The 16,077-nt window shown below is 39.4% G+C and overlaps 1 protein-coding gene and 1 long non-coding RNA gene across 2 annotated transcripts; both read left to right on the top strand.

Annotated features, from left to right (window-relative positions):
• Positions 1 to 754: 754 nt before the first annotated feature.
• On the top strand, positions 755 to 2,504 carry LOC149046698 (uncharacterized). The gene is made up of 2 exons (XR_016185874.1): positions 755 to 1,045; positions 1,603 to 2,504. It is a non-coding gene; the product is annotated as an uncharacterized LOC149046698 (long non-coding RNA).
• A 936-nt stretch (positions 2,505 to 3,440) lies between these two features.
• On the top strand, positions 3,441 to 16,033 carry LOC113680776 (uncharacterized). The gene is made up of 20 exons (XM_027197820.2): positions 3,441 to 4,118; positions 5,343 to 5,414; positions 5,861 to 5,932; positions 6,265 to 6,336; positions 6,639 to 6,710; positions 7,135 to 7,206; positions 7,826 to 7,897; positions 8,140 to 8,211; positions 8,629 to 8,700; positions 8,989 to 9,060; positions 9,695 to 9,766; positions 10,226 to 10,297; positions 10,797 to 10,868; positions 11,553 to 11,624; positions 12,031 to 12,236; positions 12,592 to 12,855; positions 13,113 to 13,442; positions 13,994 to 14,101; positions 14,581 to 14,934; positions 15,157 to 16,033. The coding sequence occupies exons 1-20, from the start codon at positions 3,919 to 3,921 to the stop codon at positions 15,219 to 15,221; spliced, it is 2,463 nt and encodes an 820-aa protein (XP_027053621.2). The 5' UTR covers positions 3,441 to 3,918; the 3' UTR covers positions 15,222 to 16,033.
• The last annotated feature ends 44 nt before the right edge of the window (positions 16,034 to 16,077 follow it).

Here is a 16,077-nt window from a genome sequence, read left to right as displayed (position 1 = left end):
ACCTATATATACCTTTGTACATTATAAAATGGGGAATTTTTTATCAAGAAGAAGGCCGTAGTTATGCGATTATTCTATCAATTCGAAGCTTCAACGATTTCCCCACGGGGAACCCCCCGGGCATTTGAAGTTTTGAAGATTGGTTAAATCAGATTCCCTTCCTCCCCCGGGTAAAAATTCCGTTCAAATGCCCGCTCAAGCACAATTTTTGTGCGATCAACGAATGTCGTAGAATTTAGCGAAATCGTGTATTAGTTTTTGATGCCGCTGTTTGCTATATGAAAATCTTCTTGGAAGCCATTTTCTCACGAAAGCGGACTCTTCTTTTTAACTCCTTCCTACTTAAAATTAAAATTTGTGTATTGCGCTGATTCAAATTCCTTAACCCTGGGGCACGAACGACAGTCAAATGCCCGTAAGTCAGACCGGGAGGAACTCTGAAGCTTCGAATTGATCAGCGCATAAATTTAGATCAACTTTCAGACGTAGGAATAAACGTAAAGAACTGCCTAACGTACATATCGATTCAGTATATTAATATTTATGCTTCTCGTTATTTCTAGTTTGCCAAGTAAGCTTTTAGTATGATCGGATTATTCTGATCTTCTTTGCATAGTTCTTAAAATTTAGCCGACCGGCGCCAAGGGAATTAAAGTATTTAGTACCTTGAGCTATGAACGTCATTGCTCGATTTTGTATTATTAACAAAAAGATTCTATATTTCCGCGCGTCTGTTCAAGAATAGATCACAGAGATGACGTCAAAATGTGATAAAAACAAAAAAAAGTGGCACGCGAGGCGCAGTAACATGACAGAGTGCTGGGGGACCTACCTTCCCAAAGGGCCTTTTTTCGTATCGTGGCCTCGTTGCTTTATGTGTGGAAACTGAGACGAGCCCCAGCACGTTTTTTGGTAGCAAATGTTTTGCTATCCGATGACAACTTTTAAGGAAAGTAAATTATAAAATAGTATCCCGTCTAGTAATCCTTGTGCGTCAGCATGGAGTGTACGTCTGGGGAGAATTGCAGCAGGAAGCATAAATAGTGTGAGTGAAATTTATATTAAATTGAAACATAAGAAGAGGTATCATATCAATTTTTACCCCTGAGTGACATGTGCGTCTGGTGTAGAAGGGAATTTCGTCAGTGACATGATGTTGCCAAGGTGTTGCTTGATGGTCTTAGCCCTTTAAACACTAAGATCAGTATCCATATTCTCTATACTCTTCTCTATACATTTCCCTTGGTACTGACCAGGAGAATTTGTTTAACAATCAAAGTTTCTAAGGTTGGTAATCATTTTCTTTATTATTACCATGAATTACCATGATCTTTATTAAAGATTTAAAAGTGATTACTGTAAGGAGAAATTAGATGCTGGTCACTCCTACGGTTTTAAGGGTTAAAACAGGTTTGCAGCCAAGAAAAGGTAGAATCATACAGGCACAGCTCTGCTACTACCTATGAATTAATATACTTGCATGGAGAGTAGAGTTCCATTGTGGAGTATTTTAGCCTCTAAAATTGAGATAGAACCTAAACTGCTTCAAACAAAATTAGCCAAGTCTCTGTATCAGCTACTAAATCAGTTTTGCATTAGCAGATTCAATCAAAGATGGCCGCTGACCTGTTTCCGACGGAACGCGAGTTTAGTAGACACAGGGTCATTGGTGCGTTTAAAAATCAATGGATTTCTTGACTGGGAAGACAAAGAAAGATGGCACAATCGAGAACAATGAGAATGAAAAGTTGAAATGTCGTCGAAAACGTTAGGATCGAGATTCAGTTTGAACACCAAATCGCCTTCTAAAATGTAGTGGAACGTACTGAAGAGTTAGAATAAAAAAATAAAAAAAAAAACGAACGGGTGATTAGCACGTTTGATCTTAAACTTACGTGCTCCATATTCCAGGCCGTAACAAGACGAGTAAAAAAAAACAACATGTACGTCCAAATGGTTAGTTACATCGCTCCAGGTATACCGAAACTGAAAACAGCTCATTATTGTTCGAATCTCACCAATTCTTCGTGGAAGGTAATAGCCCATGGTCATTATTCCACCAACAGTTCATCGAAGAAACATCTAAATATCCGTAAGACTTAATCGATGCAGAACAGACTGAAAATGCCGAGTCTTCCTCACGATGTCTTTAGTCAGCTTTGTGCTCAGGGCTGTGCTACAAGTAATTAGACATGACTTTCTTCATCCAAGACGGTCAGTTGAGCAACAAGTGTGGAGGAGCCATAGAGACTGAGGCAAGCCCAACACTCATCACGAAGAAAGAAAACTTTTTTTATTTTTTTATTTAAAGAATAAACCTTTGAAAAGAGCAGAATTTATGAGTCGATTTAGAAGTCTTCTTTGGCCGTATAACGGCCGCCATACTCACGTGCCCGCAAATATGTATGAGACATGTCATATTCGATTTTTTTTATATCCAATGACAGTAGAACCCTTGGGTAGGACAAGTGTACGAAATAAAACCACTTAGCAGGGAAATTAAATTCGTATGTACGGTAATAAGTCCAGTACGATTTTAGCATGAGCAGTAACATTCAATACTATTGACATAAAAGCGTTCTCTTTCTATGAGAAGCGGGGGGGGGGGGGGGACTTTCTAGTTATAAGCTAGTGGGGTTATGCCGCTGGATAGGGTCGCATTTTCGCGTCTGGATTGAGAAGAATGTGCCTGTATTTTCAATAGAGTTAACTTGAATGGAGTCGTTCATTTTCAGGATTTTGGGGGTATATCCTGGAAAGTGAAGTGTTCTGCATTCAGTTTAAGAAATGTGTCAATGAATTTAAAGATGACCTACTTAGAAGGCTCTACAAGGTAGATGCATCGCCAGAAATGAAATTTTCCCAAAAGTGATTATGATGGGGTACAAATTGGCCGTTGAATAGACTGTAAAAGGTCAGGAGTGCTGAAAGACCACTGCACATACACAGCAAAAAGTGACCCAAGTAATCCACCCCGGAGCAACCGGAATGAAAGTAAACTTCAATGGGCTGTTGCGAGGAGTTAATATTTATTCAGCTTGAATACACCAGCTAAACATGGTACCTAAGATTATTCTGCGCCCTTTGCGTGACATTTACACATGCAGAAACCGTTGTGTTATAAAATATGACGACGACTAGGCTCCCATAAATGGGAGTGCCCTTGGAAGGTATTTATTTGGTAGTAAGATCAGATTGCTATGACGTGATCAAGAAAATGATTGGGGGGAAATAGGGATCAAGACTGGGTTACATGTCAGGTAAAAAAAAACTAATAACAAGAAACACAGAGAAGAAATAAAAGAAAACGCGAAAAGTGGAATTATTGACAAGAAGACATACCTCGTTCCAGGTTTGTTGTGTGTACACGCAGAAAATCGTATTTCAACCCTGACCGCAAGAGACGCCTCTTAGGTTAATTTAAACAGGACATTTTTAAAGAATTTGAACGCTCGAAACGAACATAACTTAGTTTCCTGACATCCATAAAGACTGGTTTTTAGGAGCTGTACATTCTATGCAGTGAGAGCACTTCTTCAGAAAACTGGTGAAAATTCTTTTTTTCATCTTTATCTCTTTCTTATCTGTTTTTTCCCCTTGTTTTTTAAGGAGCTTTTTTCTTGTAACCGTTTTTCGTCCATTGTCATGCTGTCAATAAGTGAAACACGATCTCCGCTTATCATGTGTTAGGGAAGCAAATGGTTAAGAATCCCCAGCAGGCAAACGCTGGAAAATAAATCATAACCATTTGAGTAAATGAATGTCATCTTTGTTTTCTAAAGTCCGTCACACCTTTGGGGCGACGCTACACTGGGCAGAATTGTAACAGAACCGATTTCCACGGGATAAATTGGTACAGATCTTCATTGTTATCTCGAGAGCGCTGTGCCGAGGATTAGACAGGAAATTATCGAGGCTATGAATTCCCTAATAATTGTGTTTGTCGTCGTCGTTTTCTGTGGCATAGGCCTGAGTCAGGTTATAACATCATGTCCAAAGCAGTGCTTCTGCGAGGAACAATTTTTTCCCGAAACGCAAGGCTATGGAGTGAAAGTGAACTGCTCAGGGAGAAGACTGAAGAAGTTTCCTCGGCCCCTTCCACATGTCACTACGACGTTGTAAGTAAATGCGTCAATGTTTCTGTACTGCAGTGTTCGTCATGAAAGGTTTACGTAAAAAGGCGAAATATCAGAGCACGTTCGCAAAATGGATGCCTAATCAGTTTGCATGATTGAGTAATCAGGTAAACAGAGTTTGATCAATTAGTTAATTACTCAATCTGTTGTCACGAGTGCAGCTGCGTGTATAAGGAGTCACAATGAATATCATCGATGAAGAGATCTATTAACAAACAAAAGGATTCGTGTATATTTAGAAACAATAAATTATTACATGACAAAAGGTTCCTTTGTAATGCCGTTCTCTCTGGCTATCAAAGGAAAATAACAAAACATGATGACAGCAGTTCAGACGTTGCGAATTAAGACAATTAGCAAATCGATCATTAGCCAATCCAATTACAAAATCTTTAGCGTCAATTTTGTTCGCGAAGTTTCCAACTTTATTGATTGTTCGGACTCAATTTCGTCGAGACTGGAATTCAAATATAAAGCCATCTACCATGCAGTGTAAAATCGATGTTTATCAAGAATGGAAACATCTCGAGGTTAGATTGGAAAAGATCGAGAGAAAGTAGTACACGATTTTAATCAAGACGGTTGATCAGTCGCTATCGATTGGCAATTTGTTGTGTGGGATAAGGGATATCACCAAAGTAAAGAACTTTCTTTCTACATTCATCTCTATCAAAGGAAACAACCCATATCCTGAAGAACCGAAGTATCAATTTCCCGTTAAGTCTCTGGTATGATAAAAATTAAACAAACTTGCAGCAATTTGTTTTGTTACGAGATAAATATAAAACCGCCAGCTTCACGCTGATTTTGGTAGGATGCTGCACTGTTAGTAGTTCTCCTTCGCAATTGTTTGGTATCATCAAAAGACGTGATCTCTCTCTCTCTCGGATTGAAGGTCGAGACATGTTTCCCCTAAAAAATTTATAACATAACCAATACTCTTAAAAAAAAAGGCAGCACTAAGCGAACGATTATGAAGAATTTGTACAAACCATGTAAAGATAACACAAAGAACTCAGGCATGTGCGTGGACTCTGGCTGACAAGGCTCGTTATCATTTGAAGCTATTTTGGAGATGTCATGTAACAACCTCATCCAATTTAGGGACTGTCACGAAACAAATAGTGTTCATTAGCACTGTCGTAAGAACAAGGCTGAACGGTTTCTAAATTAAGCAGCTATATTCTATTTTCTAACATATACCAGGCTACTACAGAACAACAGAATATCCAAGCTGGAAGGATGGCACTTCTCCGGAATGATCTATCTAAGGATCTTGTAAGTGTCTGTGGGTGATTAAGCTCGTTCTCATGTTATTACGCAACGCGACAACTCTGGGTAAGCATTGCGTGACGTCTTGCAAACATCTTGTAACGCAACGCTCACCCGCTGTTAGATCGCGTCATGATTCTGCAAACATCTTAAACGTTCTTGGCGAGATCGCGCCAAGATATATGCATTCTAGACATATGATGATTGTGATAAACAAAGTTTAGCTTGACAATCACGTGCGCGCATTGGTTGCTCCGTGATTCCCCCAACTTCTTGCCAAGGTTCAGCCGAGCGACCACGGCGAGATCGCGCCAAGATCTCATTTGTCTTTCATTGGGCGACGCACTTAAAAACTGGACAATGGACAGAGAAGGTCGATGACTTTTTTCACAATCATCAAGTTTCGAAGTTGATTTAATTTTCCTGTTAATTTATAATTTATTTATACGCAGGCATCTCGAAGGGAATCGAATAAAAAAGATTGCAACAACTTCCTTGGGATATCTTCCTTCTCTTCAAACTTTGTAAGTTGTCTGAAGATTACGAATCATAGTAGACAAATCATTGTACATAAATTATTGTACATAAATAAGAGGTTTCTTGGATGCACTGGTTTTGTCTATTAGGTAACTCATATGAAAAAGGAAGGCGACACTTTTTAAAAACGTTTTTCTTGTAATAGAATGAACGTTCGATATTATGCGCATAAAGTGATACACAAAACAGCTTACCCCTCAGGTGTTAGTTAGAAAATGATCGGACCGGTGTGACCTGTGACTCGAATAATGGGCCTAGATTTGAGTGATCCACTCAAACTTTTTCGCCCTGCGTATTACCGTCTTTTTTTTCCCACCAGGTATTTGCAGAACAATCGTATCGAAGAACTGGCCTTCGGAGCATTCAGAAATTGTTCAAGACTTCAAACTTTGTAAGTAAGGCATACTGATGAAGTTTGTTTTTGGTTAGTAAGATAATAACTGATTGCATAATAATCACGTGAACCAATAAGATAGTGTCTCTTAAAATTAAAACGTTTGCCAAACTCAATTTCTCTTCTAGAATTTTTGATACCGCTTTAAAATATTTCTGAACTATAACATGAATTCGTAATCGTTGTTAAATGCTTTTAAGATGGTTTTTTGTTGAGTGAATTTCATTGTGCTCTGTTGTGAACAACCTGATATTACAGTGAAAGCAGATTGAAATACCTTAATTTTTACCATCGCAAAGGAATCTTGCTAAGAACAAGCTTACTACCCTTCAGTATGCTGCGTTTGATGGACTGAATCAACTGGATGCATTGTAAGTGAGCTTGTTGAGCCTTCATTCATGTCACCACTTCTGTTGTCTTTTTACGTATTCATGTGACATATTATTGTTATCGTTCTATGAAGCTAGTTAACATGGCATTCGCACGAAGACGCTATATTTAGGCTAATGCTTAAGTCAACACAGTTTTTTACCTAGAATTCAGTGAAGATTATAATTCAAGTTACAAGAGAAAACAATTCCTAAGAGAATTTCAGGCTGCGACGTGGCTTGGAACTGTGCCTCTGTGATAATGATTGCTTTCAGTATAGATATCTCATAAATAATATTTGAGATTAATTTTGGTTATGAAAACATGATAGGTATTTATCTTGGTAATATTACGGATCACTTCCTCTTTCAATCTACTTTTGTGAACCTGTCAGAACAAAAATCCTTTACTCTCTTTTTGTTGAAGGGATCTGAGTGCAAATTTGATCGGTTCTATAGAAGATGGGGCATTTCTTGGTCTACATCGTCTTAGATCATTGTAAGTATATTACCGACCCAGCCATTGATAAAGAAAGTCATGGTCGAGAGTATTATGATAGAGAATCGACGTAATGTGTCTTTTAACAAGCGAGTTTCATGATAACTGAACGAGTTTTTGCAGTTAGTGAGGTGATCCGGGAATTTCTTCGCGTAGTAATATTAAACCGCTGAAAATGGAAAGACCACCGCGGGCGCAAAACTTTTGTCCTTAACCACCATGTTTTCGAGGGGCTTTGTAGCGATAACCTAGGTGAACGTGCTTTATTGATATCTAAATGCTATACTAGTAGTCTAAGAAGCTATTATTTTGGACAAAATCATTCGCGTATTCAATTAATTCCATATTCACTTCATCATGAAGATGCGATGGTCTTTTTGGAGTCAGGGAAAGAAAGAAGCCTCTAAGGCAGGGTCTCTAGGGTAAGCTGACGGGGGAACCCCTGACTTCCTCTCCCCCCTCCCCCAAACAACTGCAAACTACTTGAGAAAGTAGGAAATGTTCCTCAATAAACTTGTAATCCGAAAAAATAATTCTTAATGTTGATTATTTGGTCGACCTGTAATGTCAAATGTTTTTACTCAGTATTTGTTATTCTAACTGCCAAATTCCTTTTTAGGTCCCTAAGCCAAAATCAGATTACAAAGATTGGAGCATACCTCTTTGCTGATGTCTACTCTCTTACTTCACTGTAAGCCATACAATCTTAACTTTACTAATCACTCACGTTCGGGTTTGACAAGATGGAGGTCTCCTCCTAATAGCGAGAAAGTTTTTCAAAAAGCAAGAAGTCTTGCCAAGAATTTGAAGTTTCTCTTATAACCCTTTACACCAAAGCTACTTCTCCAATGTCTCAAAAAAGAGTATGAGTGGCTACGACGTAAATTGACACAACCTTTTTGCTAATTTCTTGTTCTCTCCCCAATCTTGCAGATACCTTTTTAGAAATCAGATTTCAGTCATCGAAAATGGTGCCTTTTCACGACTGCTGTATCTCAAAATTCTGTAAGTACTTCGGCTCTGTGGTGAGAGTTGAGATATCGAAGCTACCAAGATGAGTTTCAGAAAATGATTGACACCCTAACATCAGTATGTGCATTCTCCATACTGTTCTCTATACATTTACTAAGGTGCTGACAAGGAGAATTTGTTTAACAATCAAGAGCGTCTTTATTTGGTGATCATTTCTTTTATTCTTGCGACCTTAATGTTTGATTCAGGATTGGTATTGAAAGGAGAATTTAGATGCTAGTCACTCCAAGGAGTCAATGAGTTAAGATTTTCTTTTGACATCGATAAAATAATTGTTCCAAAGAAACACTGATAGGCTGATAGTGTGGTGTATTTTCTTATACCATGGTGTAGAATTGTACTGAGCTATCGCAGCGTTAAGACACCACGACTTTCTTTTAATTTCCGTAGGTCACTTTTTGACAACAAGATTTCCGCAATTCTTCAGAAAACTATTGTTGGACTTGAGAACCTCGAGGAACTGTAAGTCATGAACACCAAATGATCAGCTAAATGATATGAAAAAACTTCTCTTTAAGACGGAAACTTTTCAAACTCGAGAAAGGCGAAAGACAGACCGTGGAGGAAAATTCTCAAGGTTGAATGATTAATTCCGTCAAATTTTTATGAAGAGGTTTTTTTGGCAAAATCTCTTTCAACAATTTTTTTCTTTCGTATGAATTTTTTTTTTCGGTTTCGATTTTTGTGCCTCAGCGCCAGTATTTTTAGTGACTAGCTATCACTAACTCGCGATTATATTTTCTTCCATAGCTATCTACAACGAAACCGAATCTCTAAAATTGAGCCATGGTCTTTCTCAGCCACCAAGAAATTACGATTATTGTAAGTACTTCGCTCAATTTAACTTCAGGTATTGCATCGCGCTCAAACACGAAGTTCTGTCACATTCCGCGGTAGAACAAATTTGAATGGTCAGTCTCTTTCGAAGGTCGTCCTTTGCGACATGTGCAAACATTTGGGATCAAATCTAAGTATGCGCCGACAAATCGAATCAACGTTACTGTTTGGTTCTCAGAAATTTTGTTTGACTTTTTCGATATTAAGAGTTTTGGATTTGCCAGTTTGTATTTGAATCTGAACCAAAGTAAAGAGCTCATTTCGATTGAGTGTCATAAAACCAAACCAAAGTTATCACAACGACCAATCAGAAGAGTCAATGGAAATTCAAAGTAACAACAACCAAACTGCCTAAAGCGCGGGAAAACGCGGGCGACCATATGGTGGTTGGTTTTAGTTTTGAACCTGATTGGTTGAGAGAGTGGCGCGAGTTTTTTTTTACCAATCACAGAGTGAAGTTAAGCACAATCTATGCGGTTCCGGATTTTTTTCGAGATTTAGCTGGTTCGAAGGGTGTGATTAATATAAAAAAGAGGGTTTGTAGAGTTTGGTAGAGTTTTAAAAACTTAGTGATATTTTGACACCCTCCAAATGAAGTGCAATGAATTTTGTTTCTCAGGTACCTGTACTCCAATCTCCTCTCCGTTATTCCCGACAACATGTTTGAGGATCTGAGACATCTGAGTGTCCTGTAAGTCGAATAATTGCTTGTTTCATTTGACGTTTTTTGTGACCTTCTTACGAATTAAACATTTCTATAAGAGTAAAAAAAGTACACGAAACCGATCTTACATGAAGAATGACGACTTTAAGAACTTAGCTGGCCGCGTAGGATTGACAAGTAAGATTCCCCTTCATGGAAATGATTAGATTGTGATATTTTGCCAATCGAGTTGAGTATTTCGCGGACTGAAGTCAGGTGTAGAAAGAATCAGAAAGGGAAACTATTATGAGACATTTCAGATGATTTTTCATGAGTGGACTTTACACAATTTTTTAATGTACTCCTCCAATTTAAGTTGCACTGACTTAGAACCTAATTTTCTAAGGAAAATACATTTATTTTTTGGTAAAGACATGACAAAGCACTTTTCCAGATGGAAAACAGTCAGTCTGATCTGAGGTTGTCGTTTCCTTTTTTTTTCTGCAGCCACCTTGGTATCAACACCATCTCCTACGTCGCAGACGAAGCATTCCGCCATCTTGGACGTCTGAACGTGTTGTAAGTTTAGAAGGCAACTCAATTATTGGGTGTTGTTGTTGTTTTTAAATATTGTTTTGTTCGTGTATGTCTCTGTTTGCTTTTCTTTTGTCTTTGATTTGACCACAATTACTGTGTGACAGACTTCCCACGATAAGTTCTTTCATATTAGAAATAAAAACTTGTAAGTTAAGGTATTGTGCAGATGAAAGATTTCCGCCATTATTTACATCCACTCAGTTTTGTGACGGTGTAAGGAATGTCCTCATCCTAATGGATACAGACAGGACCACGAATCAGCCTCTTCAGGGTCGTTCCTTTGGCGAAGATTGGCAAGGAAAGAGATTTAATCACAATTTAAATCACAATATAGGAGAAAAATGAACGTAGAACGGGAATATAACGGAATTTTGTTCAAGACTTGTCCTCTAATTTTTCTCACAGAACCAAAAATGCAGTTTTCTTTTTTTCAGTTTAAGAGAGTTAAAGAATTTCACACTTCTACTTTATTCTTTTCTAGAAATCTCGATGCAAATCGTCTCACTCTTCTTAATCACAAGACATTTTATGGCCTTTCAAATCTCAAAGATATGTAAGTGTACTTAGTGCTTCCTCTCCCCCCCTTCCATCCCAAGGGGTGCCCTGCATTTCTTGTCATGAAGCACCTGAAACAGCTGTAAAAGTAAAGGGATGCCTCGATTGAGGCCTTGAGGGAATTCCCTGACGATGCGGTAGATCGGCAGCAGTAGAACCCAATAGTTTTTGTCGCTGGACTGAAAGTCTTAAGATCCCATGTTCAAATCCGCTGCTAAGCGACTTAATTAGATTTGCCTCTTCCATTCTCGCACCCAGACCCCCGGTTTCACTGTGCTTGGTCCAAAGGGCCAGTCATGCGCAATGGTAGAAAGCACTGGAGTCGAGATTGAGTTTCTTCGCAGTCTCCCCTCAGTTTGGGGTCTTAACAATTCATGCCCATTTTACTGGCTTGATTAAACGAATTTAAATTGAATTTTCCTCACTGGCTTAAAGGTACTAAATGGATTGAGAATTCAAGGCACAAAGTCATGTCCTATAATTAACTATGACGTAACCTTCCCAATCAACTTTGCACGCCCCTCTTGATCTCATCACGCCATCCCTCGTTTCAAGAAAAGTAACGCTTGCGTTGGAAGCTACACAAGCCCAACCCACCTTTAAAAATTTATGAAAAGTAAACATTGCCTTAGCGGTAGTTTCCTTGTCTTTGTAAGATATTCTTGTTTTCCCCTCCGCTTAGACATCTTTACTTCAACAATATTTCGTACGTTGGAAAAGGAACATTCGATCATTTCAAGGGAATAACAAGACTGTAAGTATGATTTATCTAGTTATGAACTTTGTCCTTTAGTCTAAAGAACGATATACTTAAAAGTCTTTTTATATTTGCCCTTGACAATAATTTTTTTTTTAAGAACACGCCTCAAGAATGTCAAAATTCAGGAAACAAATTAATCATGTCGATATTAATTCCCGCTCACTTATTTATGTAAGGTTAGGAGTTTAAGAGGGAGTCTTATTCAATGAAACGCTTAAAGAGCCCCAGGTATTTGCGCTTCTTACGTGATTGTTTAAACAAAAGGAACCGATCATGTACAATATTTCCTTGTTCTTACGGAACTCATCTCCAATTCCCACCTTCTTGTTGATCCCACACTGGTTAGAGTTTTTCCACCCATGTATCATCGAGGATGGCCAATGTCTGATTTACCCATTAGGTTGTGGGATGTCCCAGAGGCTTACCGCGTGTCTCTGAAACCCAGTGCGGCTAAGACGAGAGGGAGTGGTCTCCACTGTGATTGCAACGCACGTTGGTTGAAGGCCTGGTTACTTGAAAGAAAATTAGATGACATTACATGTGCCACTCCTGCCCACTTGACGGGGGCCACGGTGACAAAACTGAGGGATAGCGACTTCGTATGCGGTGAGTGGCCATAGCTAAGGAATAAACACAGGCCATCTATCATACATACAACACACGGGTATTTCAATTGAAAAGTCTCTAAATTTGGAATGAGTTTATTTTGCGAAGAACTTTCTGTGAAACAATCTAGCCTATCGCGATCTATCTCTTACCCCCTTCCCCCACCCCTCCCCGCGTCAGGTTTTTCCTGACAGTTTTCCGGTACTCTTTTTTTCTCCTGGGTGGAGACTGGAGAGAGGCACGGCGAGAATCAAGTGACAACATATGACCTGGTCAGGTCATCGTGTATTAACCAAATAGTATGCTGAAAATAAAGTAAGTTGCATGAGTCTGAGTGCCATTAATTATTTTGCAGGTACTTTCAAAGTTGCAGTGTACCCGAAGCAAATCCTCGCCATTCTCGGACAAAATGTTGAAATTCATTGCCATGCAAATATGGGCGCCACATATCACTGGATGTTGAGGGGTGTTAAACTGGAAGCTGATCAGTATCGTGTCCCTAACCCCCTCGGTCTACTGACGGTCTACGGCTTGGCCGAGGAGGACTTGGGGGAGTACGTCTGCGTTGCTCAGAACGAGGCTGGATTAGGAGCCAGTTACGCTACGGTTACCAATGGAGGTAAGATTATAATACAATAAAATGCTGTAGGTGTAATTGTAATGCTTTTATTTGCCAATTGCTGTTACTCTCTTTTACTTTCCTTCATCATTAAGTAAATGAAGTTTTCCCTCATGCTATCTCTGGCTCGTGACTGTCAGAACCCTTCCTGCCTCTTAGTCTCTCATGCCCCTTTTGTCACTCGCTCGTCTTCTTTCTTTGGTGCCCTATCGACCCCCAGCGGTCTTTAAAAAAATAGCTCTTTGACTTGTTCACAGTTCGTCCCCAGTTTACCGTGTATCCGTCAGCAGTTGACGCCACGGAGCCGCTAAAACCAGTGGTGCTAAAATGCCGAGCGAAGGGAACACCAACACCTGAAATCAATTGGTACAAAGATGGTTTGTTGATTAAGGGTAGCCCTGAGGAGTCAGGCTTCCAAGTTACCTTGGAAGGCTCCCTGGTGCTCGTGGGAAAGAGGTTCCACATCACGAGGGAGGGGTCTCTTATAATATTTGATCCTCGCATGGAGGACGAGGGGAAATACACATGTGCCGCTGAGAACAAGTTGGGGAAAATATCGTATGATGTCAGCCTTTACGTTGAAACAAGTGAGTGTTTATTTTCTTTTGCAATACGGAGCCCACCCGCTCAGGAATTCCGTAGTATCTTATTCGAGTATATTCAATCCTCCTCATTTCGCACGTACTTCCAACTCCCTGAAATCTTCATACTGGATATTTTCCATCCCCTGCAATCTCGGAACCGGGGATCTCCATCTACCCATTACCTTCAACTTTTTCGTCCCCAATTGTGTATCTTCGAATTTAAAGCCGCATTCTTTCGTTTAGGGAAAACTTTGTCATCTAACATCTCTGGTTACCTGGGAGCTAGAAATAGAGTTAAGATTCACATTCCGTTGTTCACTCCCCTGCCTCCATAGAAAGTAAGATTTATCTTTGTGTCGTGGCAAAATTCTGTGAAATTAATTTTCGCAAACCAATTCACGGCTTTACAAATTAAAAATGCTGATTACTGTAGCCATTACTAAAAGATTCCAAGATTTTCCTCGACTTATATATATAGTTGGACCTTACCTGAGAAAAAAGTTTTAAATGTTTTGTTTGTTTTTAAACTAAGGGCCTCATACGTTTCCCCACAGATAGTAAGTGCGCTCGTGGTTGTAGGGGTGGAGGAATTTGTACCGCAGTGAAGTATGACTGTATATGTACTCAAGGATCTCACAAAGAAGGAGACAAATGTGTTCAAGGTAAAAAACTTTAATTGTAGAGTAGTTAAAATAGTTGACTCACATGAAAAGTTTATGAGCACTTTCTGTCGCATCTTAGCGATGGGTGTGGTCGCCATAGAACAGACTAGTAGACTCGATCACCAGCCGCTCTTGAAGAAAGGAGCGCGAGCTTCTTACGAGAGGCGTGTAAGGACGTAATTACGCTTCTTCAAGAAGGGGGGGGGAGCAGGTTCGAATTTCTGCGCCCTTACATGAAGTATCCTAAACCGCTGTTTAATTTCGTGTACCAGCAGGTTCGCAACCAGTAGATTCTTCGCATTCACGCGTTTTTTTGCGAACTGAACCTGCATCGTAGCGATTTCAACATTTCTTGTTTTGAATATTTATCGTCCATACATAATTGATACACGACTTTAGAATGAATCAGAAGATGTTTCTTCGAACATTTTAATAAGTAATAACGTGAACAGCTGCAAACTCCTTTATCCCCTCATCAGATAAAAAGGTCAAGAATGAGAAAACAATCGAAACAGGTTCCGGTTCTGGATCAGGACCTGATGGAGAATCTGGTTCGGGGGAGGCGGAATCAGAAGTTGGATCTGGATCGGGCGATGTGTCACCAACCAAACCAACTTCTCACAAAACAGACGGGCCGGGAATTGATCAGGAGACTGGAAGCGGAAGCGGGGAGGGTGAAAGGCCATCTTCAGCCTCCAGGGGAGCTGGGGTAGATCAAGAGGAGTCTGGTGACCTTACATCGTCGACTCCCTCAACTGAGGCTGGTAGCGGAAGTGGCGATGGAAATGCTGGAGGAGAAAGTGAAGATGGAAGTTTGGAGACCTGGATCCCAGGTAGCTTTAGGTCTTAATACTATTTTTTAACACTATCAATTCAGAAAGTGACATACTAAACACAAAGGGCATACGACGTTTAAGTTACAAAATTCAAATAAATGGGAAAACTTCCGGCCTCTTTGTGAACTGCCTCTTGTTGAACTAATTCGGGAAAGTATGAACTTCTCGTGGAATCTGATTAACTCTAAGTGCTGTTATTATTATTATTTTTTTTTCCAGTGGAAGAGAGATCCCGTTCATCCGAGGCGAAGCCAATGAATCCTTTAAGAGCTCCACCCTTGTGAGAACATTCTAAATGTCTCCTTTTTTCAGCGGCGGTTATGTCAGAGACTAACAAAATAAGCCAGTTATGGTATTGAGTTAAGCCAGACAGCCTAAAAATCATATTGTAAACCTAATGCCGGCTTTATCAACTAAGTAGTTGTACCTTCACAATTGTCACTGACTCGTCTAACCAAAATAAATACAGTGATACTCATGAAGGTATGGATGGGATTTTTCATTTTCAGAGGGGATGGGATTGGAGGTTCTACACTAACACCCTACAGGAACCAGTAGCATGCCATGTGTCAATCTTCTTAAATGGTCACTTTTTTTTATTAGAAAAAGGGGATAGGGGGTCATATGCTCCCTACTACCCTCCTTAGATACACCCTTGCACACTTGAATAGGTAACATTAGATGAGCAGTAAATATCCTCAATTTACACACCTTAGTATATTTCTCTACTTCTACATATATTCATGTACTCACATGAATTTGAAACTGAATATGAAGGCACTCAATCTATTGGTCCCTGAATGATACGACAGAATGAGCAATCATTCTGGTCATTTGCCATTACAAACAAGGAAACTACAAAGAATGAAATTGTTGAACATTCATGTTCTTTTCTCCTCTACTGCAGCATTATTTTAAGTTTCTGTAATGAGGCTCCACAAAATCACCCTGTTTGGAGTATGATTTTACCATTTCACTCCCATGATCACAATAGTAATTCTCCTTACTGTCTACCATACAATTCTCATGAGAACTTCAGAGAATTTGTAATCAGATCAACTAATATTCCCTTAATTGATATTTTTCTAAATTCTCATCACTTGTGTGCTTGTTGCATTGATAATGTGAGGAGAAATTCTG

This window comes from Pocillopora damicornis, chromosome 4 (genome assembly GCF_964200805.1).
Source record: "Pocillopora damicornis chromosome 4, jaPocDami1.2, whole genome shotgun sequence".
In the NCBI taxonomy this organism is placed as follows: Eukaryota; Metazoa; Cnidaria; class Anthozoa; order Scleractinia; family Pocilloporidae; genus Pocillopora; species Pocillopora damicornis.
Note: the sequence above shows the minus strand (reverse complement) of the source record. Positions and strands in the feature narration are given on the sequence as shown.